The sequence below is a fragment of the Python bivittatus genome, unplaced genomic scaffold, assembly GCF_059951505.1.
Source record: "Python bivittatus isolate LINGU-HERP-01145 unplaced genomic scaffold, Pbiv_v1 ctg000020_np1212, whole genome shotgun sequence".
Classification (NCBI taxonomy): domain Eukaryota; kingdom Metazoa; phylum Chordata; class Lepidosauria; order Squamata; family Pythonidae; genus Python; species Python bivittatus.
The window spans coordinates 49,066,847-49,093,907 of NW_028277030.1; the positions used below are offsets into that span (position 1 = coordinate 49,066,847).

At 36.2% G+C, this 27,061-nt stretch overlaps 1 protein-coding gene across 2 annotated transcripts; it reads right to left on the reverse strand.

The window, feature by feature from the left end:
• Window positions 1–825: 825 nt before the first annotated feature.
• CNR1 (cannabinoid receptor 1) lies at window positions 826–26,845 on the reverse strand. Of its 2 annotated transcripts, XM_088138387.1 has the most exons (3): window positions 26,714–26,845; window positions 26,289–26,469; window positions 826–8,782 (listed from the first exon to the last, which is right to left on the reverse strand). In XM_088138387.1, exon 3 carries the CDS (start codon window positions 8,732–8,734, stop codon window positions 7,313–7,315), a length of 1,422 nt encoding a protein of 473 aa, XP_087994513.1. In that variant the 5' UTR covers window positions 8,735–8,782; window positions 26,289–26,469; window positions 26,714–26,845; the 3' UTR covers window positions 826–7,312. The 2 variants fall into 2 exon arrangements, with proteins under 2 accessions (XP_087994513.1, XP_007436076.1); XM_007436014.3 differs by lacking the exon at window positions 26,714–26,845 and having other exon boundaries at window positions 26,289–26,695.
• Window positions 26,846–27,061: the final 216 nt, after the last annotated feature.

Sequence of the window (27,061 nt, forward strand, 5' to 3'; positions counted from 1 at the left end):
TCAGGAGAAAAATGAGGCAGAAATTCAGTCACATAGGGAAACACAGTTTGGACCATCCCCAGCCTTGAGAATGTTGTGTTGATACTTTGGCAGGTCTGTCCTGAACATCCAAGGTTAGTTTGAGGAAAAAAATATGTAAAGTTTTAGATACAGGTAGTTCTCGCTTAACAATTGGGAGCAGGAACTCCGTTCTAAGTAATGCGGTCATAAAGCGCAATGTCACAGGACTACAACTTATGACGGCAGTTGCAGCAGTTGTAGTTGCTATTGTTAGGTGAATCCTGTGCGGTTGCAGCATCCCACAGTCATGTGACTGCCATTTGCGACTTCCTGCCAGCTTCCCCATTGATTTTGCTTTTCAGAAGCCAGCAGTGAAGGTCACAAATGGCAATTGGATGACCGCGGGATGCTGCAACATAATTGCGAGCTGATCATCGAGCACCCAAATCGCGATATGCAACTGTGGGGATACTTAATGGCTGCAACTACAAGGAATGGTTATAAGTCCTCTCATTTAGCACTATTGTAACTTTGGTCACGTGAACAAGGGCTACCTGTGTCCCTAAAGCAAAGAGAAGGAGCAGCCAGCTTTCTATATGACAAAAGTCTTGTTATCACATTGTAAAATTTCCTTCATAATCTCGAAATTTCCTCATGGTTAACTTAGAACAAAGCCAGAAAATGTATATAGGACTTCCAAAAGCAGACCATGTAAATATGAAGAGGAGTCTTTCAGGATCTTCTCATAAAAATCTCAAAATCATTTCACATTCAAATAAACAGGATAGTTGATTTCAAATAAATAAGTTTAATTACATTGGAGAAATAAAATGTGGCATGGTAGTAACACATTTGTAACATTATATACTATTCCGCTATAGGTAGTTTAATGGCAGAAGCTACTTTTCATAACAATCTTACCAGTACTTGTGTACAAAGTAATATACAAATCGCCAACAGAAACGTATCGCAGCAGTTGCAAGGGGTGCTACCAGCTCAAACAAACATCTAACAATACAGTGTACTTTAAAGAGAAGGTTATAATGTTAGATTTACAGACATTGTGAGTTTCAGGCTCTTCACTTGGAAACAATTAAAATAAAAAGCTACAGAAAACCAACTTTGCTATTATGAGGAAAAACTTTCTCTGACATTGCATCCCTGGAACTTTTCAGATGTCATAGCAACCTCATTGCTCCATTCTGCTGTGACAGATATCCCTTTTTCAGGCCACTGCTTGTATAACTGACATTTTAAATGTTTTTATTTAATTTTATTTACATACATTCACCACAGGAAGGAGTTTATTTATCATACAAGAGGCATTTTCATCAGTGCAAGAAAAAGAAATTCAGAGTGATTGCACAGCATCAAATAGGAAATATACAAATGTACATTAAGATGATGGAGATTCTAATTTCCACATAATAACACAGATGTTTCTGGCACAGATATACACAACATTTAAAGTTAATACACAGAATTTTTAGTCATGAAACCACTCACTTTGTGAGAGTGGGCAGGTGACTATGAAGGAATGAATGGTTAAGCTGCTAGGCCATTAGCAGGGAACATCAGCATTTAGGAAGAGCGTTTTCTAAAGGAAGAGTTCTTCTCATAGCAGACCTTCTTAAAACAAGGCATCCACTTCTTCATGCTGCATAAAAGCAGGGGAATTGATTGGGTGGATTAGTCTAGAGCCCATCTGGTCTAATGCTTTGTTTTTCTGACAATGACTGGCTAAATGGCTTATAATAGAGGAGAATAGATGTAGCTCAGAGTTGAACCAGGAGTCCTCTCTGCTCTCTAAGCTTGGTTATTTGTTTGCAGACATTTCATTACCCGACTAGGTAACATCAACAGTGCACTGATGCACTGATGTTACCTAGCTGAGTAATGAGAGGTCTGCAATCAACCAAGCTCAGAGAGCACCAAGAACTCCACAGTAAATGGCTTATCTTGGAGGATCACAAGCAGGTTATCAAGGGAAACTGCCATCCTGCTCTTTTCCAGCCTCTATCTAGGTGACATACACTGCCTCTGGGAATGGAAATACTCCATTTAGGCAGGCATGTCTGGTGAAATGTATAGAAAGCAATTAGCGTCTAAGAGGAACATTTGGGACACCCCATAAAGACCACCAAGATAAGGGCATGCCTAACACCAGGTGGCTGAATGATCAACAGTGTCCATACCGAGAACAGTTGGCTGTTCATTGCCTGATGGTACCCAAACTATGTGCTAGAAGTGCAACTGTATTCAGCTGCCCTGAACCTCACTTGCCTCCTTCAGGTACATTTGGGGAAGAGAGTGGAACTCTCAGTCACTGCTTTCTAGGATGCTTGTGGTCACTGTGCAGAAATAAGAGTTAATGGCTCTTATTATCTCAACAGAAACTACAAGAAAGGCTGCAACCTCAAAAGGAAGGTAAGAAATTATTAAATGCACAAAAAATAAAACAATGAACCTCTTCATTCACAGTATAATATTGCCTTAGGTGTAGTTAGAAAACTCTGTCTTGTGTGCACGCACACCCATATCCTGTATAGATTCCTCAGCAGGTGCATGGGATTTCAGGACACATGCACAGAGATACACACAGAGAACAATATCCAGTCTTGGAAAAGAAGATCTCATTTGCAAAGCTCTGTGAAAGCATGTACTGAAGCACATGAAGCCCTGGGGTGGGGCAAACTGACAATGTTTACATTTTCCTCACCCTAGATAAAACCAGAGAGAAAGAGAAAGAATAAAGAAAAAGGAGGAGACTTGGCCCCACCAATGTTTAAATCCCTAATTTAGAGTCATGGGAAATCTTGCATTCATCAGAATGACTAGCTGTACTGATTGGAGAGGAATCAGAGGAGCCTGAAGTTCCCCATGCAGAATTGAGCTTGCCTTCCTAAGCATTTTGAGAACAGCTGTCCTAAAGCATTGCTTAAATGCAGCTAATCTGAGTAAAGTAATAACAGCTATGTTTAGCATTCACTTTGTAGGGAATTCATAGCCAGCTCAGTTGCAAAATGGTGTTATTATAATGTACATAGTTAAAAAAGAACCTTTTAAAGGAAAAAAAAAAACCTCATTTACTTTAAATGAAATATATTGATGAGGACATAATATTTCACAGGAAGTTGTTTCTTTATCAATAAGCACCATGGTAAGTGCCATGACAGCCCCATTGTCCCAAAGTTTATTTTAATCACAAAAGATAGTATCTTGAACACGTAAAACAGAAATCCACACAACTTTACATTGAAGCCACAAGAATTGAGTTTAAAAATGGCTCTTAAAATGCTTTTATATTTTATACTTTGGGTATTTTTTGCTCCCAAATTTTTAAATTGAAAACTGTCCTGTTGTTGTAGAAGACATTAAGTTCAAATTACATCAGTTTCCATCCAGTCAGTAGTGGCTGCAGCAGGTAGCAAAATTTATTCCCCACTCTCCGTTTAATGTGTGTTACACAATACTCACACTAATGGGCTATTACAGGAACTTACATTCCCAAACAATGAGCAAGACATAGGCTGAACAAGGATAGAGGAAGATAGTACATGTCCATTGTTCCCTGTATTTGCCTGTATATATTTTAAAATTAGGGACAAGGCTCTATTATGTCTTATGGGGGATCTCTTTGGACATGAGCCCAGAACAGATACCTGGAGATACCTAGGACATTACTAGGTTTACCATTTTAAAAAGGCGGAGAACATTTCTTATTCCATTCCATTCCCATTGTCCTACTAAAGAACTATTATCAGACTATTGTATGTGTATCTGAAAGAAGTCCCAGTGGATATTTAGAAAAAACTCGCCTGCAAATATTTACTATTTACTCAATAGGCCTGGACAGCTCTGACCACAGAGTAAGATATGCAAAGCTGCCACCCTTTTGTGTCTTCATAAGATGTGAAGGTATGAGGCATATTTATTATGTGCCAGAGTTCCATGCATGCATTGCCAAGCATTGGCTTCGCCCCCCTCAGTTGTCTTGCTGCCTCTCTCAGATTCAAACAGATTCTGTTTTATCCTCAACCCAACAGTAATTTGATAAAATATGAACCAATAAATACAAATTATATTGATTGTTTAGAGGTACCTTTCCTGTTTCCCCAGGGGCTGCTGCTGGTTGCTCATCTGAATGAAATTCTTATTTATCATAGTGACCAGCTAATTAACAAGATTGAATTAACCATATTTAGATCTCCATAGTCTTGGAGTCTTTTCTATCCAGTTACAATTTGCCAATACCGTAAATACAATATATCAGCCTTCCTCTTATCTGCTTCCCTCTGGGTATACTCTATGAATTCCTGTCACTGTGACCAATGTATGTGCTACTACTACCTACATTAATTACTATGTGGAGGTAACAAAGCCATTTCTAATTTTAGTTTTCATGATTATTTCATTCTGCCAAAGAACTTGTGTGATAAAAAATAAGGCACTATCAATGTAATCATGGCCTCTTTCATTTGCTAGATCCCCTTTTGTCATGGAAACATGACACAGCTCAAAGAAATGTCACTAGTAAAGTATGTTTCTTCCATTGTCTGTGCCTTTTCTTGGATAGACTGAAAGTTCCTCAAAATACTGACAGAAGCCCAAAACAACAGCCTTACCATTCAAAGCTATCAAAAGCTCCTAGTCTGTAATTAAGTTCAATATCATACCAAGCCACAATTTGCTTAATCATAATTTACTGGGGGAAAAAACACAACTGGCTGGATTCACAAATGCACATGCAAAGCCATGAATCATGATTTACAAGCCAGAATTGCTGGGCTCATACAACATAATAAACCAAGAAACCACATTATGGTTTCTTCTTAGCATAAAGTGTGTATCCAGCCTATGTGTGAGTATAATTGTCTGATGTGGGGAGAAGAGATCCCTTCTAACAGATCTTCTTTAAAAAGCAGAAATTCCTGACAATGAGAACGGACAGAGTAGGCTACTGAGGTGCTTTCCTTTTCCTGAGACTCAAATGTTCTTTTGGGTCAGCTTCCTAAAGATTTAATCTGTGACAATGAATGTGGTACTTGCGGTCATGTCAAGGATTTTATCAAGGATGGAAGGGAGAAGGAAGGAAGGAAGAAGCAGAGGAGCCAACCATGTTAGGACTATGGATGGAGATGAAGTTGAACCCATTTCTTTTCTACAATCCTGGAATAAAAATCTTCCACACAAACAGTGTAAGGAAAAAAGCTCCCATCACCATATCTGTATTCTGGAAATTTGATATCAGTGGTTAAGCTCTACCTTTGGCCTTAGCTCTTTATTTTGCTTATCAATGCAATTAAATTCGTTTAGTTCCAGTTTGTAGTATTTTATGTTTCAAATTATCTATGGCTGACCAATCATCTTTCCATATGGTAGCTATACGCCCTGTTGCATATAAGGATCTGAATTTATATACCTGCTACGCTGACAGCGGACAGCGCTGGGTTTAGTATCCTGCCGTATAAACACGGCCTCTAGCTTCCGGATGCTATGGATAGGTTCCAAACCACCAGTAAGGAACCCAGAAAGGGAAACTACCCGTGCAGCATCTTCCTCTACATGTATCACCTGGTCAGTAAGAGGAGTCACAACCGGAAAACCTGCTTCCACAGGTAAGTCATCTTGGCCAGATCACAGTGACCTTGAGAATCCTACTTCGTTGTGATCAAGAATTTAAGGCTTGTATGTTTTGTTTTGTTTTGTTTTTTAAGGTTTGGCATTTCAATTTTGGTCTCTGCATTTTTAATTCTGGCAGAGATAGTGAGGACTTGAAAGTCTTCAGACAGGCTTCTCCTGCATTTTGCTGCTATGGTGGCTTAATTCTGACCCTTGCAAATGTCTGTTTTAGGTTTTCTATATTTGTTCACACTGATATTCAGCTTATTCAATCATTTCCATAGTTATTGTGACTAAATACATAGCAAGCCAATCAGTCTTAAAGTGTAATAGCACTTTTGTCTTCTCAGCAAGGCTATCTGTTAATACCAGACTATTATTTTTCTTTAGGTATCAGACTGGATTTTCTCCAATGCAAAGCTGTATTTTTGTTATGGATTGGTTGGAAGAACTCACTTTTAAAAACAGAATTCATGTGCAAAGAATGCAACAAGAAATATAAGAAAACATTTGGTCACAATTTCTTATCTTAACAATATTAATGTAACCTACAGTTATTTAGAATTCACACACAATTCACACAAATACGTAGATAGTAATTATATATGCACATATTTTAAGAAGTACAATGGTAATATTTTATCCATTTGTGACCAGAATTAAAGTTTGGCATCTCAGCTTTCAAATGCACTGAAACCAGGGACTTAGGAATGCAACACATTTCAAGTATATATCACAGTGATAACTTTGTACACTGGTCACACGTTGCCTTTGGAGAACCTCTGCTAGCAACTGGCCAGAACAAATCGTTTCCATTTAAATAAGCCAGTGCCTGGTATCTTGCCTTTTGCATCACAAACCATTTCCAACAAAAACCCAATGATCTGTTAAAAACTACTTTTTGCAGTTTGAACCACTGTATTATTTTCTTTTGCAAAGAAAAAGTTGTTATAGTTTGTTGTTGTTGCTGTTCCCATATACAGGAGTTTCATAGGGATTTCAAATGTGAGGAGAATAAATATAAAGCCTTTCCCTTTAAGTTCACTAAAAACCACTAAGAACATAACATTTTCAATATACCTCACAGAAATTCTTCAAAATACAGGAAGTATTTTCATGGTAGGGTGAGAGGGTTACATCGTCACATACTTTACATTACTTCTACACAAATCTACTTAATCACTTTGATTAGACAAATATCAGTAACATACAGTAAACATTATACATTTCACAAGACATCATACAAAATGTTTACAATCCAGTACTGCCGCATTTGGAGGAGGGGATGGTATGAAAACTTACTTACCATTAATGTATTTCATACCAAAAATTAAATGCAATTATAAAATTAGTGTCAGATCTGATTATACTATTGTGCATATTTCGGCTCAACTTCTAATGTTTCCCCTTAGTGTATAGACCTTTCTCATTGATTGAGATGTCTTTGTACATGGCAATAGGGTTAAGCAATTATTAGTCAATTAACATTTTGCCAATTGAGAAATCTATTTTTAAAAACAAAGCTTGAGTCCTTGTTTATAGAACTTGGGGAAGGGGCTACTACTTAATTTTAAAAAATCACTTAGAATAAAATTTTAAATGGTACATTTGAGAAAAAACACATTTTTGAAATCATGATTTTCTTTTGCTTTCTCTCATTTTCTTCTCCCATGGAGCAGCGGTCTTTGTTTTACAATGCCTCTGCAGTAGTGTCTGAAGAGACTGACATAGTCACTTTAGCAATCTTAACTGTATTTTTAATGCATCTTTCAGCAGCCTTGTGGACATTGCCTGGATTGTTAGCATGTCTGTGCTGGCAGTCAGACTCCAAACTATTATCAAGGGGTTGTGCAGTCCCTTCACAAGATGGAAACATGCTTCTGAAAGCATGTCTCAGGTCCTTGCTCCTGAGAGCATAGATAATTGGATTCACTGTAGAATTCAGCAGACATAACATACTACAGAAGGCAAAGATAGTCTTGACAAGCTTGTTCATTTTCCCAAAAACATCATACAACATAATAGCAAGTAGGGGACCCCAGCAGATGATCAGAACCACAAGAATGAGGACTAAAGTTTTGGCTAACCTAATGTCCATACGTGTTTGTTCTGGCCTAGTGATCTGCTGCACTTTACCGTCCCCTGAAGTATGAATTATTATGCTCTTTTGAGTTCCACGTTGGAGCATCCTAATAGCATGGCTATGAGCTTTCCAGAGTATATACATATAGGCATAAACAATAAAAAGCAAGAGTACAGTGGTGACCCCAATCCAGAACAACAGATAATTTTCATCAATTAGAGGAAATATATCTGAGCAAACAGAATTGAGCTTTTTGCAGTTCCAACCAAGCAAAGGGAGAACAGCTATTACAATAGCTATGGTCCACATCACACAGAATGCTACAACAGCCTTGGACCTAGTAACAATCCTTTTGTAAGAGAGGGGCCTGTGTATAGATATGTATCTGTCTATTGCTGTGAGGAAAAGACTGCCAACTGAAGCAGTGAATGAGGCTGTAACTCCACCCAATTTGAAAAGGAACACGTTAGGACTATCTTTCCGATGGAAAACATGGAAGTCAACAAAACTGTAGACAAAAATTACACTGCCAAGGAGATCAGCTACTGCCAGGCTGCTAATGAAATGGTAAGAAGGCCTGCAACGAAGGCTTCGAGATTGCAGGATGACAATTAAGACCAGAAGATTTTCTAGAACAGTAAAGGTGCCCAGGGTAAGGGACAGGACTGCAATGGCCAGCTGCTGACTAGGGTTCAGAATCATGAAGCATTCCATGTCCATAAAGTTATCTCCACACTGTATATTCTCCTCATTCTCCTTAAATGGGGACAAGGTCTTGTTGTAAAAATCTGTAAGATTGATTTGATCCGATGGGTGTGCACCTAAAGAGGCATCTTCTCCTGCAGTCATTTTGGGATGGAAATCACCTCGAAAAGAAGACAGAGGAAATTTCTGTGGGTAGTATCCTAATTTGGAGGCCATGTCACTTTTAAAATCTTCGTACTGGATGTCGTTAGAACCCATATAAAGAAGGTCTGTTGTAATTGTTCTGAAGGTTGTATCTGCAAGGCCATCTAGGACTGACTTCATAACCCCAGATGTCTGTTATGCAGAGTTGGAAAAAAATATGAAGCAGTCCTGTCAGAGAGGGAGAAAACCAAACTTCAATAAATATATGCAAAGTTGGAAAAGACAAAAGAAATAATAAGCAACTTAACTGAGTAGTGCCATTAGCTCTACTTAATATTGAATCAGTTTCTCACATTTACAGCAGATGAATATTAATTAAGTTGCAGAATATGTAGAATATTTGTATATGCAGCGAAATGATTAAAAAATTAGGGCAGAAATACTGGAATGCACATTTGTTTTAATTAAATCATTCTAATACTGTTGTGTATGTTTAAAAATGTTTTCCCCCAATTCTATTTCACAAGCCAATGATCTCTCCTTTTTAAAATACAATTACACCAATGTCTGCTGCAGAATACTGAAACAAGGACAGGTTTTCAATTGCATACTTCCCATATGGAAAGTGTACAGCTGTTGATAGTGGCTGGGATCAAGAGATACACTTGCATCTATTGTCCAGTTTCACTACACATGTGATAAGCTGTTTTCAGAAAGCTTAAAATGGTCTATGTGGTTCAGATCATTTTACTGAATGTCACATAGGGATTGTTGTCCAATGATTGTCACTGGGATACTACCAGATCCAATCACAATCACAGGATGCCACAATATTATTGAAAAAGAAAAAATACAAATGAAACCTATTATTCATGTATCATTGTGGCAGAAATCCAATCAATTTGATAAAAACTCTTTCAGTTACACAAGTCAAATTTTATGAACACTTTCAGCATGAAAGTTAAGTCTTTGTCCAACTTGGATCACTATGTTCAGACTTAAAATAAATAAATTCAGGGTTGCTGGATATTATTAATTCTCAACTATTCACCTCATACAGAATCTGATCTGAAAATATATAACATTTTTAAAGCAAATCTAAATATGCAAACCTAGTGAAAAAATATGTTCATTCCACATAATACTTTGTACAATAAATAGGAAGAGAAGATGACTCCACGGTTAAAAACTGGTTGGGAAGAGCTACTTCAGACCACACAGAAGCACAACATTTTTCTCCTATTCATTATATAAATCTGATTTTTTTTTCCAGCCTTCTCCATGAAATTAAAAAAAAAAAAGTTGCTTTTTAAAAGGAAGCCATTCATTAAAGGGTCTTAAAGGAATGGCACCTTTTCTCAGGGGTGTGTCAGCATTCAGGGAGCATATTAATCCTCATGATCTAGACCAGAGGTTGAGAACTGACTGTACCTTGGCACATCCTTGTTATGCCCTGACTTAATTTCTTTTAACTGATTCTTTTAATTAAACAATATGGGAAGCAGGCATGCTGAAAAATAAAATCCTGCCCTCTAGCATGTTTTTTTATTTACAAGAATGTCTCTTGGCTCTACATGAGCCCCATACTTTTTCTTAGAAAATAAAAGTAATGGGTGGCAATGTTTTTTACACATCTATTCAAATAGTTCTCTGCATAAATTATCCTATTATTTAAAACCAGAAGGGATTGTATAGATTTATCTATCTATTAAATCCTTTCAATTTGTTTTTCTGAACCAGTGATTGTTTCTAAGATTACCTTATAGAACGTAACTTAAATATCACAAAGTGCCAGTTTTGGAAAAGACCCTTTCCTCAAAGCCAAGAAGGTGCAAGGAGAAAACAGAAGGGCTAAATTAGATGGCTCCTGCTGCTCCAGTAATGATTTCCTCCAATTTATTATTTGCATTTCTTTACATATAAAAGCCCTGGCCAACTGATACTATTTACTTTTTAAAAAACCTTCATATGTCAAGTATAAATACATTCAATGCCCTATCCAAACATAATACTCTTTCTCTCTCCCCCTCTCTCTAAGGAACTTAAATGAACTATCATTTATTTGTCTTCTGCAAGACTTAATGGAAGGCATACAAAACTTTAATAAAAAGGCTGCAGCCAGAAATCATCAAGCTGGTTCAAAATCATCAACCGGGTTCGCAGTTATATTATGTAATGGTCTGCTTAATCCTGGTTTGAGGAAACCAGAATTCTTAGGTTCACATATACTCAACTGTAAACCAGGATTTATTAACTATATATATCAACTTTAGAGTCATGCCTAAGCCACAACCAAACCAATCATCTTACAGTATAGCATGATGTGGGAATTCAACCAACATGTAAAAGTCAGATATCATATGCCCTTCAGTTCTTTTTTACCTCTGTTCCCATCTCATTTTTTCATCTCTTCAAGCTTTATCCTCCTTTAATAAACCTGTCTCTTACATTTCTGAGGCCATAGCTTCCTGTCTTATTTTTCCCTTTGGAACCCATATAATGCTTTTCTATTTTCAGCTGAAACGGCAATTTCTCTTATTAAAGCTGTAGTTCAAACTTTGCTACATTTACCTGTCACATGGCATAAATTAAATATCACCTAGCAGCAAAAACATATTTTTAATCAATTGAAATAATAATTGATTTCAAGGAGAATTTTTAAAAATCAGGATAAAAAGTAGGTGTTAACAATGCACAAGAGAAAAGAAAACTCTGTTTATACTATTAGAATATGTTTAGTTATGTAAAATCATTATATAAATAACTATTAATATTATTATACTAATGGTTGTTTTATTTCACCCATATCATATTGCTGCTTTTTGTATTATTGCAATAATTTTATTTAATTACATTTTAAAGAGAAAAGCTTCTCATAGCTTTGTTTCTTGAGAAACACCACCACCACCATTCCAGCTCAGTGACTAGATTTTACATATAACTGGAATCACCATCAGTCTAATGTGGATCTGAGTAAAATTTAAAATATGTTTACAACACAGAAACTTGGTAATGTAAGTGGAAGAAACTTCCCAATAAACTGACTTAAATATGTAATGGTGAATTTTTAGTTAAATTCTCAAAACTAATTTTATGAAACTTATAGCATACAATCACATTTAATTTCCTTAGAACATATAGTTAACTCTAAAATATGCCAATTATTGTAACAATATAAAGAAATCCTTAACAAAAAAGCAATGTAAGTCATTATGTTAAAAAATGGAAAATCTCAGAGTTGTATATAATGAAAAGAACATTTTCTGTAAGATGTTCTCAATTAGCCCTATAACATTTATAAAGGTGACTATATATATAAATATTTTATTAATTGCACTTCATTCCATATTTTTATGAAGCTAAACAATTCAGTGACAAAGCTGCAATGAATAGTGTGCCAACCAACTCTTCCTTACAACTTTTCCTATTTTAAAAGTGCAGAAAAATATCCAGACAGTATCTTGGTTTAAAATATATGCATATACAAACACACACACGCACAGATTTTAAAAATCTATAAATTGCTGCTTCATATGCATTTACTATACAAGTACCTTGGTCAACCGTATTGTGACAAGCAAATCCTACCACGTATTTCAATGTCCCATTTCTCCCATATTTTACATTTAGATTATCACAGTAATTTTGAAGTTGCTGTATTTTGTAAATTCAAATTTCTTTTAGAATACAAGGGAGCTCATTAGTAATAGAGTTTAGTCTTTTGGGAATGCAGCTGGATTCTCTTCTGTTTGTTTCTTTGTTTGCTTTTGAGAATATAATAATTGCAAATCACAGGCAATATGTAGTTGCACCTATTAAAACAGTGAAAACTACATTAAAGTTAAACCAAAACAAGTAATTCAATTCCCACTGAAATCTATTTTCTTGGAATTTATTTGTATAAATTAAGTATATATACCATGCCAACTATCAGTGAAAATATTTGAAGTTTGATGATTAACTGTACAAGATGGCAAAAATTCTGAAGCTCTAAATATACTTTTTAAAAAGTTGCATAGGACAATGCTTTTCCTAGTCCTATACCCATGTAATGAAAATCTACAGATTGGATAAGAATAAACAGGAAAGCCAAATACAGTATAAATTTGTTGTTTCAACAATTCAAAACAAACCCACAAACACATCTTCAAAGAATTAAAAAAAAAAAAAAAAAGGAAGGAGAAGGAGATTGGATCCAGAAGTGCTGTTATGTGAATAGAAAGACTCCTCTATAGGACCTCCGGGGAAGAAATGGCAGATTGAAGACGGCCCGTGCTTTGCAGAGCCAACGACTGTGGAGAAAGAGAGGATGTGAGATTGCCATGTTGTGTTCCATATGGTTGCTCCTCATGAGGGGACTGCAAGGCAGAGGTCTCTGGAGGGTGGGAAAACCAGGAGACAAGGGAATTTGCCATTTTGCTCCAGCTGCAGTTGGAACCTTCAAATGACACTAAGTTCGCACTTACTTTGGTAATCACCTTCAGAAACTGCTTATTAACTGCTTTAAAGAAGTTAGACACCTTCAAAATGACAAAGGTGGAAACACTCGGTAAATGTCTTCAATCCTTAATATATGAAAATGAAACGGTATCTTTATAAGCTTTAAGAATTCAAAATAAACAGCAAAAAGCAAGACAAAGTTATAGCTATAGAAAGTTTTAAATGGATTAAAGGCTCAGAAAAAGTTGGAATATTTGATTTTGAATATTAAGACCTTGAAATTAATTTTAAAGAATAAATGCATTTTTGTGGGAAAGAAAAATTATTTTCGATATTGGAGACATAACAACTTATAATGACCTTCAGAGATATTGTTGAGGAATGGTAACAGGACTTTGAATCAACAATGTCAGCTATGTTGTGTGTTTTTAGGAACACCTTGTTCCCAGAAGAAGCTGTTACACCAGAAGATACTGTTAAAGAAAAAGATTTGGAACAAAACTTATCTGACATGATTATGGAAAACAACATGAACAAGAATTTATCACTGGATATACCAAAAAAAATAAATAAATCAAATTTAAAATTTAAGAAGGAAATAAAAATGCCAATTCAAGAGAGTAATTGGAATAATTTTTTCCTGCTGGACTTACAAAAGAGGTTTGTTAAAGTTTTGAAGAAATTTGAGAGAAGGGATAATGATCATTTGAATGGATTAAAGAGGAAGATTGTTTTATGTAAATGGAACATAAAGTTGGCTTATTTGATCAGGGTTAAAATGGGATACTTTGTTATTTTGGGGGATTCTTTCTGGTCTTGCTGAAATCTGGACTGGAAAAGATGTTGTGTATTGGATTTGCTTACAGTTAAGAGTTGAGATTTGATAATGAAGCTCAAGCTCAGATACTTTGATCACCTAATGCGAAGAGAGGACTCTTTGGAAAAGACCCTGATGCTGGGAAAGATTGAAGGCAAAAGGAGAAGGGGACGGCAGAGGACGAGATGGTTAGATAGCATCACCGAAGCAATGAACATGAAATTCAGCAAACTCAGAGAGTGTAATGGAATGGAATTATGAAGGCCAGACTCAGGGAGAAAAACATTTTCTTTCATCTCCTGAGGCATGAGGGAGAGATAAGAGGATGAGACTGGCACCTCCCTGAGGAATTCACAATGTTGTGGCTGGCATTACTTGGGAGCTGGGGTTTCAGTCTGGGAAGATTCTTCCTAGAGGTTGTAGCTAATAAACATTGCTGGACTGAATTTACATGGTCTCATGGAGTTCCTTGGGCTAGGCCTGACAGGGAGGCAGTGAAGGGCAGGAAGGCCTGGCACGATAAGGTTCATGGGGTCATGAAGAGCCGGACATGACTTAACGACTGAACAACAACAACAAAGAGTTGAGATATGGAATGATGAGTTTTTTATGTGTTAATGAATATGATTATTTTAGGCTCTGTTTGAAATTTTTGCTGACACCTGGATTGGGAAAGACGTTGCTTATTGGACTTATCTATAGTTAACAGTTGAGTTATGAGATGAAGGGTTTTATATACGTTAACTAAGAGGAGGTGAAGAGATAGTGAAACTGTTTATACTTGTGATGAGGGTGGGAAGTCACTTTTTAAAGTTTTTTTCTTTTCTTTTTCCTTTCTTTTTGGCTTTCTTGCACCTTTTATTCTTTCTATTTTTCTTTTTCTTTTTAGTTTGCATTATCTTTTATTATTGTAGTTAGAACTTTTAATACAAATATTATTAAAAAAAGAAAGACTCCTCTATAAATGTTTCCAATGTAGAATCTAGATGTAGATGATTCTACAATGTAGATTCAATATAGAATTCTTCCATAAGAAAAAGACAGTCTTTTGCAGTCTTTTCATTTTATTTATTTTTTAGGCTAACGTTAAGAGTTCACTGTTCAAAATAGCAAACATAATGAAGCAATGCAATGAAAGAACAAAACCTACTAAAATCAGCATAAAATCACGAACCTTTAAATATATTAATTACAAGTAAAATCAAACTCCCCCCCAAAGAAAATCAAGAAAAAAGAAGTTGGAACAAATGAATCTTTGGACTTTTCCTGAATGCTTACAAAGAAGGCATCCAGAAGCTCATTTCAGAAGTGCAGGATGCTTACTCAAAAAATATTCTATCTTGCATTAGCCAACCAATGCCCTTTGCAGCAGGCAAGTGAGAAAAGGCTCAGTACTTCAGAGTATACACAGACCAGTACAGATAAAAGCAATCCTTTATTACTTGGGTCCACTTTGTTTAAGTCTTTGAAGCAGGAAAGGACAGCTTCAGGTTTCATAGCCAATGGTGAGAAACAATCTGCAAGGCTTCATATTCCCCATAACTGATTTAAAGCTTAAAAACAAATTTTTTAACAAAAAATTAAATTGGACTAACAAACACCAGTAACTAAATGTAGCTGACATAATATTGGTAATGCTTGAGCCAGCTGTCCAGCCTACTTAAGTTCAATCAGTTGCATTCTTCATGAATTGCACAGCCTAAACTATCTTTAAGAATTCCAGTTTCTTTCAGCCTGGCTGTCACCATTGCACAAATAACCAATACAAAGGCCTTGGTTACAATTTCAGCTGATTTACTAATCTAACCCAGCACCATCTGAACTTTCACATTTAACACTGAGTTCAGAAAGACTCCCAAACTGTAGATTTGCTCATTCAATGTAAATGCAGTTCTACCTTCAACCTGACAAATCTACTAGCTGGAAAAGGATTCTGTTCATCGATTGTGCATGTGCAGAAGCATCTTCTGGCACTTCCAGTAGCTCCTTGGAAGTACTGGAACAGGCTTTGGTGCCTCCAGAAAGTATACATAGAAGACTTTTCCAGCTAGTGGACCTGGTAGAAGCAGCAATCAGGAAGCAATATAGCAGCTTTACTTCACTCTTTCGAAAGGAGGAAGTGCACTATTTTGCAGAGTTTTCACTACTTTGAGTGAAAGAGACCTTCAAAGCTATCCTTCAAACCTTTCTACTGCCCTAAACTCTAGTTTATTCAAGACTTATCTGGTCAGGCAAACACACCTCTTCAAAAGAGGATGGGAAAGCCCAGTGGAGTGTACTGTATGCTTAAGGAAAGAAGACTAGGTGTTCCACAAAAGACTGGAATAATATTTAAATCACTGGCCAGAGATGAGAAAGGAATAGTTTTGTATGAGCAGGGGGATAAAGTTGAGGTTGCCAGATAAATTCTGTTGCAGCTGAAAATTGCAACTTAGGAAAGGCTGTTAGACACTCTGAAATCAATGAGAACTAAGTCATGACTAATTTTTTCCGCTGATTTAGAAGGACCTAGATATGATGTCTTCACATATAGCTTTCAACATGCAAGAAGTGGCTAACAGCCCACCCCTCTCCAAATTCACAAATGACATCAGCAAAATGCTTGTTTCCACAGATGGAACACAGTGGTCTGAAGAAGTTATCACCTAAATAGTTTTTGCGGTATACCCATTATATTTGTGCTGTCTTTTACTATTAGGCAATCTAATTAATTCATCTTTTGCACATTTCCTATAATGCGTATCTTTTGTATTCTGGGCTCCTTTTACCTTTTGTTTTTTCCTAAAAATGAAAACATTTAAGATATAACACTACACACAGTTGACTGGGAGTAAACCTCCCTGAACTCAGTGGGGCTTGCTTCTGAACAGATACAGGATTATATTGTTATGAATTAACTCCAGAATTGGATCTTCTTTAAGAAGTTAGGCATAGATTGAATAAGGTCATCTATTCATAAATTAAACTTTAATCAACTTGGGGTATAACCCCTCTTGGACAAAGGAGATCCACTGCAGACAAGGTTTTGTTGGGTGGGTTTTCTGAAATTTGGTGTTATTCTTTTTTTGACACACCTGGCAGATTAAATGGAATGCTTTTCCTCAGCTGTTCTAATGAAGATGAAGGATTCCCAAGCTCAATTCCCTACAATCTGAAAAGGCATTTTTCAGGGATCATCATTTATTAATTCATTTAGTGGCAGTATTTCTATATGATTTTCAGGGCAAAAAGCCCTCAAAATAATTCATATTAAAAAAAAAACATAAAATGCTATTCAGAGTCAACCACATTAACATTACAAATTTAAAATAGGAATCTGAAGCCCTTTCTAATGCAGCCCAGTAAATCCACTAAAGTAATTTAAAACAGGAGGAAGCAGCAGCATAAACAATTAAAAATCCATTGTAGCATCTTTAACTAAAAATCAGAACAATTTGCTATGTGCCCTCTGTGACACTGAATGTCAAGCACTGCCAAGCATGCAGCTTACTATTACTCACTCATGAAGTAAGTTTAACTCCTCAAGTGACAACAGAATAACAAATACAACATTATGCTAGCTGGCTATGTGGGTACCATTTTAAATGCGAAAATATGAACTAGTTATATTTCTAAAAAATTAATAATGGCAGAAGTTGAAGTATTCAAAGTACAGCAAAGGTTGTATTCGATCTTAATAAAACTGATCAGAACATAGTATTATGAAATGGACACTTGACTAAGAATGATTCACATTCATAAACTTCTGTCTTGAAAGCAACTTCACTTACAGGCCTGCCCATACATATCTTACTGGCCATGGTTAAACTTTATATTAAAATCTACTGTATGTAAGCTTAACTCCATAAATTCTGTATAACCATAAAACCCAGATTCTGTAATTGTTCCTTTTATACAGAGTACTTAAGCAAAAAGCAGTGTTTCTAGAGAGTCTTCCAGAGCAAAAGGCCTTCTCAAGGCAACTCACAAGCAAAACCAAAAACATAAAATGCAATTCAGAACTGATTTATAATCACCTAACTTACCTAAGAATGCTTTCATATTGAAATACTGACTTTGGTTACTGGGAAAAAAAATCTTTACAAAATCCAGTACCAATGTCTAAATGAACTGTTCAACTTGAGTTATTTGTATGCTTATAGATTTATTTTCCAACCACTCTTCAATGGCTCTGGACATATTTAACTCATACACACACAATTAAAATTTTCTAAGGCTAAGATGGAACACAGATAGCAGATTCAACTTCCTCCTTTCTTCTTTCCATTCTATTGTGTCCTCTACCCTTAGAGGAGAAGACAGCTTCTACCAGTTGCTGACTAGCCAAGGTAGAACGCAACCAGGTTTAGCTTGGTAATGTCTTTCTGAAGGGCAAGTAGTCTATGCTGGAGATGGTGGCCTAACTCTCATCTCTGATTAAAGTATGAATATGACTTAACATTTATAAAGTTGTTAATATATTCTTTTGACAAATGTACACAGATCATAATTCCATTAATATTAAGCAGACACAAATAAAAAAGACATTGTTTCAGGCAAGTTATTCAAATCTTTTTTTCACTACCAAAAAGAAATAAATGTTTCTAAATATAATTAAGTACACTAAGAGCTGCTATTCCATTCCTTTTTTGAAGAGCTGCAGTGAAAGAAGTTAAATACAGTAGATCTTTGCTGGTTTTAATCCTCCTGAAAATTGTATCATGAAAATATCTTTATTTATTTAACTTAGGTGATGTAAACAATTAAATTAGTATCCCTTTCTTTAGAAAGAAATCCTATTGAGTTCAACAAGGTTTACTTTATTAATTTGGGATTGCAGCCTCAGTTTACACATGATGTCAAGCTATAGTTTGAATGTAACCTAGGTATGCTTAGTTCCTGCTGTGAATTGGACTTTTATGTTGGATGTTTTGTATTTTAACTGTTTTTAGTCTATGACTGTACATAAACTAATACTTAAAAAGCTATATACTACTGAATTAGCTACAATTAGGGTGTTCACACATCCCATTAAGCCATAAACCAAGTTTTAAAAACCACAATACCTGAGCATACATTGCATTAAGCCAAAAAACATGATTTACAAAGTTACGGGTCTACAAACATACTAAGCCAAAACAAAACAAAACACAGCTTATTTTACTGTGGTATGTTAATTAAGGTAAAATGGGATCCTGTATCCATTTACCTAGAAGTCTCTTTGAACTTAGTGGGGCTTTAAATCTAAATACTATGCTGTAAATCTTAAAAGAATCTTAGAGAAATCTAAAAAATCATATGGCTCTGTTCCAAATTAAAATTCTAAATAAGAATCAAACCCTGCTTGTTTCTTATCCCATGATTTTGTTGCTTCTTTCCAAGTTTTACGGATGTGGCCTGACTACAGAATTATTACAAGACAGAAACTGTTGAAATGGCTTCAGAATACTGTTCATCAACAAGGGCTCCTAAAACAAATCTAGTAAGATCCAAATACTAGAAGGAATCTCAGAATGTTTTTTTTTTTTTAATTCAGAATATTTGAAGCTTTGTTAATGATATTTCTCATTTACTTATTTATATTTAAACTACACTGGGATATAAACTCTCAAATGCATTAATATGTCTTATGAATATATATATTCAATAAAAAGGGGAAATGTATACATGAAATAAGATTTTCTGGATCAATTCAAATGCCTATCCACTCTCTTTTGTATTCTCCACTATGGCTAATTAAACTTTCAGGAAGACATGACCACCGTACTACCAACTTCACTGTGTTTCCTAGCATCTGGCATACCAGTTTACTGTCCCTAATACTGGCAGTAAAATATGCCCATTGGCTCAGGTAAATCTGGAACCATTATTAATGATTATATTTACTGGCAGTGAATCTTACAGTTAACTGTTGCTATTTGAGAGAATACTTCCATTTAACTTTCCAGAATATCAACCATTTGTAAGGGATACAAAGTTATATGTAATTATTCCCCTTTTAATAAACTAATAAAATAATTATAATGATTATACTTATTTTCCCATTCAGATTTGGCATGGAAGATTGACAAGTATTTGTACTTTGGCCTCTCCTATAGAATAATATACTAAATGTAGATTTGTGTGGTTAGAAAATGGGATCTTGTGCAATAGCCCAAAGAAGCTGAAAAATTGTTAATACATTTGAGAAAGGAAGGAAGGAATAATCTGAAAAGAACACCAGAATAATTAATATGCAGTAGCAAAATTATTGTCATGGTACAGTTTTGGAAGTAATCCAGAAGCATGAAGTTAAAAGTTTATAGCAATGAACAGTGTAAAAATACATGGATTTTTATATTTGAGAAATAAGTAAATCAAGAAAATATAATTTTCACATGTATAGTTACAGAATTAGGAAAAGTTAGAAGGGTAGTAGTGGCTAGCATACTAATCTACATACTACAATAAAGTTTCATCAGCAAGTTAACACAGATATTACCTTCTTCACCCCTCTTTTACTTCTAGGTTGCCACTAAGTATTTTAATCACATCTCTTAGGAGGTAGATTTAGCTCATAGACAAGTTGCTGATGATCCATTTTCAACACTACAGAACATGGCAAATATTCAACCCAACTTACAGTAGTTTGCAAATGTACACTGATATATAAATCATTGCTGCGTTATTGTGACTGGATAAACCCTGCCTTTAAGAAGGGAAGCAAACAACGTATTAAATGTGAAATCTACACATGAGCATATGTGAGAGACCCTTCCACAAATGAGCTCTCGTATCTAACTTTAATCCAAATTAAAGCTAAAAAGGTGTTCGTGTTTGTGTGTGTGTGTGCATGTGTGGCTATCTCCTAACTGACTGGGGGGAAACAGATTCTTTCATGCACATTAAGATGTTACACCATATCTTCAAGGTGTTCACCTTGAATCATCATTGTGCAAATGGTTTTGCTTAAATAAAAAGAAAAAATTGAGTAGAATAAACTACTGTATTTAAGAATTACAGAATTTCAGCTGGTTGAAGCAGTTAGCTACTATAAGAAAATAAATAAATTCATTTTTGTATTCAAAATAAATATATTTTATATAATAAAAGCTACTATTCTATATGTTCACTGGATTAGTGAAAAAGGCTTACAAATATTGAAGAAATACTTGATATCAGCAAATCAGAATTCTTAATACGAAAGGGTAGGTAAGGAATGTTACAACAACATATGTCATCAGACAGCACTGCATGTTTTTTGGATATGCATTCCAGTGAATTCAATGGGCTTACTCCCAAGTAGGTTGTATAGGATTGTGGCCTAAAGGTGTTTTAATACTTACCAAATGTTTCGTGTGGAGCGCCTACTCTTTCTGAAGCCTATATATAAACTATGTGAAAAGAAGGAATGCAAAAGAAGATAATGTGAAAGAACACTATCAAAATAAATGGTTTGGTACCTAAAGATTTAAAGCATCATGTCCCCCGACACCCTTTAACTTGTGCACTAAGACCAGCTATGGAAGTACTTCGCAGGGTAGCACTAGTGGGTTTAGTTCACAGTGTAGTGGGCAGCAACAGAACTTTCTCAAGGATAGCAACACAATTTTTGAAATCCATGGCTTTCTTCTTTCAGAAACAGTGGAAGACATTCCTGCTTGCCTACGTATTTATGGGATAAAAACTAATCCAGGACCAGAGTGCCTCTAAGATAGCACTGTATTTTGTTTGTTTTACTTTTCTGACTTTTTAAAAGTTCACTTTAAAAAGTTTATATTTGCACCTTTTATTTTTAAACAATGTTGATTTACTGTGATGGTTTTATTTAAGATTTATAAATCATTCTAAGTTCCTTTCAGAAGAGGAGTGAAGTAGAAATTAATTAATTAAATACATAAATAAACAAATCAACTCTAGCTTTTCTCTCAGCACTCTAAAAATAAACTTCATATAATTTTCTTAGATGGTGGATGTAGTAGATTCATCCCATTAGCATTCTATGTTAAAACAGGCTGATGTGGCTAAAAATAATAATTCCTTACTAATTTCACATAGTCATCAAGGGAAGGAAAATTTTACCAGCTTTCCTAAAATGCAGGTGTGAAAATTTACTCCATCTGACTAAAATAGATTTTTACTGTGTTTCTTAATCAGTATCTTCTATTCCAGCCTTTATAATGAACATGACTAACTCAGTAACCATGACTGCTAAAGACATCAAGTGATTTCCAGATCATGCAAAGCTTGAGAATCAAATATTGTATCTTAGTTATGACCTTTTACTGTGAAATCATGACAATATAGAATTAATATTTAAATGAAAGTATCTAATTTGTTTATTAGTGATATACCATCAGGACAGATGGAGAAAAGATTGAGGATCTTGAGGCTTCAACACCAGAGGGAATTTAGGCAAGCACAGCTTTTCTCATCCTGGCACCATTATTAGGCTAGCTATATTGCATAATAGTAGTTCCATAAGCAACTACTATAGGAGAGAAAGCTTGTTCTTTATTGTACCTAGCTATCCTGCCATTATATCAAGACTGGACACAGTAAGGCCACTTGAATGTCTAACAACATGAGTGTGTGTAAGTACAAAATGTACTCTGTCTTAATATTCTGGCTGTACTCTGTCTTAAAACGTAACAAACACAGCTTGTTTTAGCTGTATTTTTTGTCACAGTGAGGAAAAAGTCTTTACAAAACATTCTTCAAGCACAAAGAATCCTAGACTTTGGGATGAAAAATTGTTTCTTAAATTAGAAGGTTCAGACATTGCTATTATGAGTAATAATCATAGTTTGCATATGTTAATCTTGTAAGATTTTATTAACATAACTATATACACCACAGCAATAGCTCTAAGTAAACATTTGCATGTTCAGAGTAACGGGCAACAAAGGTGCCCTGTATCAGTCAACAGTATAGGAATAAAGCAAGTTAAATTTTAGCAGAATTTCTTTCACACCAAAAACATAATGCCAATTTGAGTTGCCTTGGCATGTTTGAAAAACTGCTTTTAATAGAAAGGCCTGGCACACAGATCATTACTAATAGAGAACCAGAATAGAAAAAGGATCTATTTCTTTCTGGCTTTTGTTTTCATTTCTGCAGTTAGGCTTACAACCATACACTGGGATTGCTGGCCGCAAACCTTTTAAATTAGCAATTAGCTGGACAATGTCAACGTTGCAAGTAACAACATCCAAATATTCAAGTTGCCTGATTTATGGATGCAGGGCAGATCCACGTGTTTTTCTGAGTTTTCTCTTTTAATTTATAAACATTACATAAAGCCACTAATAAAACTAATAATACAGGGATGATCAAAGAGGAGAAAAAAGGCCCACATACCTAATGGGGACAAAAATGAATTCCTCATCTTTGAAGTATGAGTGATTTGCTAGAAAACATTCATGAAATAAGTTATTCTGAAACAGACATGAATCTTTTAGGGTTCTTTTTTAACTTTTCCCATCAGAAATTAGTGAGATGTAGGAAAGCAGATGCAATAGTCTTGTACACTCAGGAAAAAAAAAAAAACCTCTGGAAAAATGAAGTATTAATCTGGCTAGGATTTTTGCTCACATTTTAATATTTTACAAATCTTTCTTTAAATGCTAAGTTAACTAGTCAAACTTTCAAGATAGTGGCAGCATTAACTAGATTGTCTTAAACAAGTTTATGTCATGATATGAAATTAAGGAAGGTTTAAACATTCTTTTCATATTCAGTTGGCTAATTAGTTATCGAAGTTCAACAATACAAAGGAAGGTTTTATTTGGGGCACATCATCCATGTAGTACAGGATTAATACCTTTAATTGATCCTGTATGCAACTGAAGTAACTTTATGATCAGAGAAACAACCTCTAAGAAAATCAAAGACAAGGTGCTATACAATCTTGATAGTAGGTCCCACTTATACTTGATCTCATGAGTGAATTTAGAATTGTGGTTAAATTAATAAAATATTGGATCTTGTCCAGCTTTGATCCATTTATTTACTTATTGCATTATTTTCCAATATATTTGAGATGTTACCAGAGGCTTTATGTGCACATTGGTAGAAAATACTCTTCTATACCTGGATGTTTTTAGATCTTTTCAAATGCTTATTAGCATTAAATGAAATTATTGTTTTTGAACATAAATGTATTCTCTTTCCAGTAGAATTAAAATGATCCTCTGCATTTCCTACATAGCTTCTCTTAAGCTAATGTGATTTAATATGTGTATATTTGGCTTTAAACTAATTAGATGCTTATGCTTTTTCTCCTATAGTTAATTTACACCCACTGCAGAATATAAGCTGTCATCACACTAATGAGTTTTTCTCTTCTTGCAAAAAGGCAAACCTATGTAGTTTGAACTATATGTAATCTGTGAAAAATAATATTCTCAGATAATTGTTCCAGTGCTAACCATCTTATTATTTAAATGTCACTAGATGTAAACATGCTACTTTGATCACGTTCTTAGGTCAAACAACTGCAGTAATACAAGGAGCAAAGATACATGTTCTGTAAAGTGAAGAACAATGACATCATAAGAAGATACAAGAAGAGTAAGGAAAAAGCACACTATAATACCTAAGCTGTTAGAAATAAATAAATAAATCTTTGTACACTGATTTCTTAACTTGTAGAAATAATTTTTCTGTCAAAATACCTGATGCTTAACACTAAAATTTAACCTTACTTTACTTGTATTTTGAATGCCAGTTTTGAAATAAAGATTCTGAAATATTTTTCCAATATTGGATTCTCAATGTATTGGGCTTGTTTTGGTCTTTTAATCCCTTACTGAACATTTTTGCACCCAGGATAACCAAAGAGCAAAAACTATTGTGCTATTTTTCTCCTTTTTAAAGTCTTGGGAGTTTGGTAGGGAAGGGAGAACAGAGGAAATACAGGAAAAATCAATAACAATGTCTTCCATTATTAATCACCAAAGGCTTAGGATTAAAGATGAAACCCTCTATGTCTGACAAAGTCCTAGGGGAACCTAGAAGGTTGACTGCTCTGCATGGAGAAGAATGAACACATATTGTTAACCACAAAACTACCGGTCTACAAGGGTGGCTCTTGTCATATCTTGTATTTTTCCCACTCTGTTAAAATCATGCTCATTTAAAAAAAAAAATTAAATTGAGAGAATATAAAATGTTATCTGCTCAATCTTGCCTTCTTTTATAGTCACATTGTCCTGATCTTATCTGAGTAGCACCAATTATACTTCAATATAAAGGGAAGAAAGGAGCAGTATACAGTAAACCATAAAGGTGAACAACTGTTGTTAAGACATATGGCATCTATGAAAAATTTATTGCATTTCAAAATTTCTTGATTCGGGGTGTTAGCTTATTCTGGCAAATAGATCCCAATAACCATTTTACATATCAATAATAAACAGGCATGTCAAAACCTAGCTAATCCAAACAAGCATTCTTTGCTATTTTCTTCTCTAATACATGAAGTACACTAAAGAGAGAGATTTGAGGCACAATATCAAGAAAAGGCTTTTCCATTAATCAATAGCTAATTCCCTGTTCATTGAGGTAATGTTCTGTCTGTTTATGTTTCTGACTAATTCAAGAAATCCCAAATATCTTGACAAAGGGCATTTGCATGGGGATTTAGATTATAGGGCTGCAAAAAACTTTCATGGTTCATCAGGTACTGGGAGATTTGGTTAAAGCAGCAATGCATTATTCTGAATGTCAGTTGCAAACTATTGTTTAATTCCCATTGATAGTTCCTATTGATTCTTTATGGCATAACTGACCAGTTTCCAAATGCTTGATACTATATTCAATTTTTCCAAAATATCTATGACACAGATGATCTACAAACTGCCTAGAAAGCAGCTTAATAGGTGATATGTATGCATTTGTGTGGCCAGATAGATTGATAGATATCACAAGGCACATACACAATGAGCTTGCTACAGTAGACACACATGAGCTGTCTGAGCTCCCCTAAAGGAAACACTTAAAAAAAAAAAATCTACAGACTTGGAAAATAAATCATGCATTACTTAATTCACTGGTACCCCGAGGACATTACTTGCCAGCAAGTTCCACCGATTAGGATGCTTAGGATCGGAGTTCAAAGGCACAGTGCACAGCTACAATTAAATCAGTCGAGACTCAGTCTTCTGCTGACTGGCTCCAACTGTGTGTGGGCTGAACTCTCAAGTGTTTTCTCTCTGCTGCTGAGAGTAGAACAATTAACTCGCATTACCTTGAGAATGATCCAGTGAGTTTTTCGTCCTTAGAGGAGCTCATCACGCCTGACTTCATGGAATGGAGTGAAATGGGCGGGTGCGTCTTATCCCTAACAGGGCTTCCATCCACACTGGGCACCATCCATAAGGGCAGGTTCCTCCTCTACAGCGCAGCCCTAGCGAGTCCTGTCATGGGCTGGCTGCTCCTCACGGCCAGGGCAAGAGGCAAGCCCATACAAAGCGCCCCCGGAACACGCTGCCCCAAGCGCCCCTTTCCTTTCCTTACCTTTCTCCACCCTCACATGGCACCGTCTCTTCCCGACCCGCGGCCGAAGGGAGAAAAGCAGGGCGCTGGTCCTCGTTGGCGGCTGCCGGCGCCTCGTGCTCTCCTTGACGGAACCTCACTCCCAGCCCGAGAGAGGTCGCTGAAGAGGGGTGGCGGGCGACGACCTTCTCGCCAGGCGGTGCTGAGGGGAGAAGAAGGGTGGTGGGAAGGCGGGTGAGAAGGCGGCGGTGCAGCCGAGCAAGGAGGGAAGGAGAGAGCAGGCAGGTGGACAATCGCTCGCTTTTCCTCTCAGCCAGTCAGGACGTGCGCCAGCCCCTGCCGTCCGCGCCCCTCGCCATGTGCTTCTCCCGTGCTTCTCTTCCTGCCGCTCTGGGAGGAAAGGGAGCTGCGCCCACCGCCCTCCCCTGCGCCCGAGCGGTCTCCACCTCCCCTTCCTGCTTCACTGCTGCTGTCGCTACTAATGTTGCGGCTTGCCCGACGTCCCCCTTCTTCTGAACGGTCTGTCTCCGCGCGCACACCCCTTCTTTGCCTCCTGGTCCCATTTATGAAGCGCCTTTGCCATCACGTGTTAATGTGCCTTTGTCCTGTCGTTGGCAGCCGCGGTAGCAGAACCCAGCAACAGCGACGAGCGCGAGGGCGGGAGAAGCGGGGGAGGAACGGGCAGAGACCTGAGCTCCAAACTTCGCGCGTGCGGCAGGGGCTGGGGCTGGGGCCGGAGCTGCCCCAGCGCTTCGCGGGGATCACTTTGGGCAGCGGGAGGCAAAGGGCTCAGC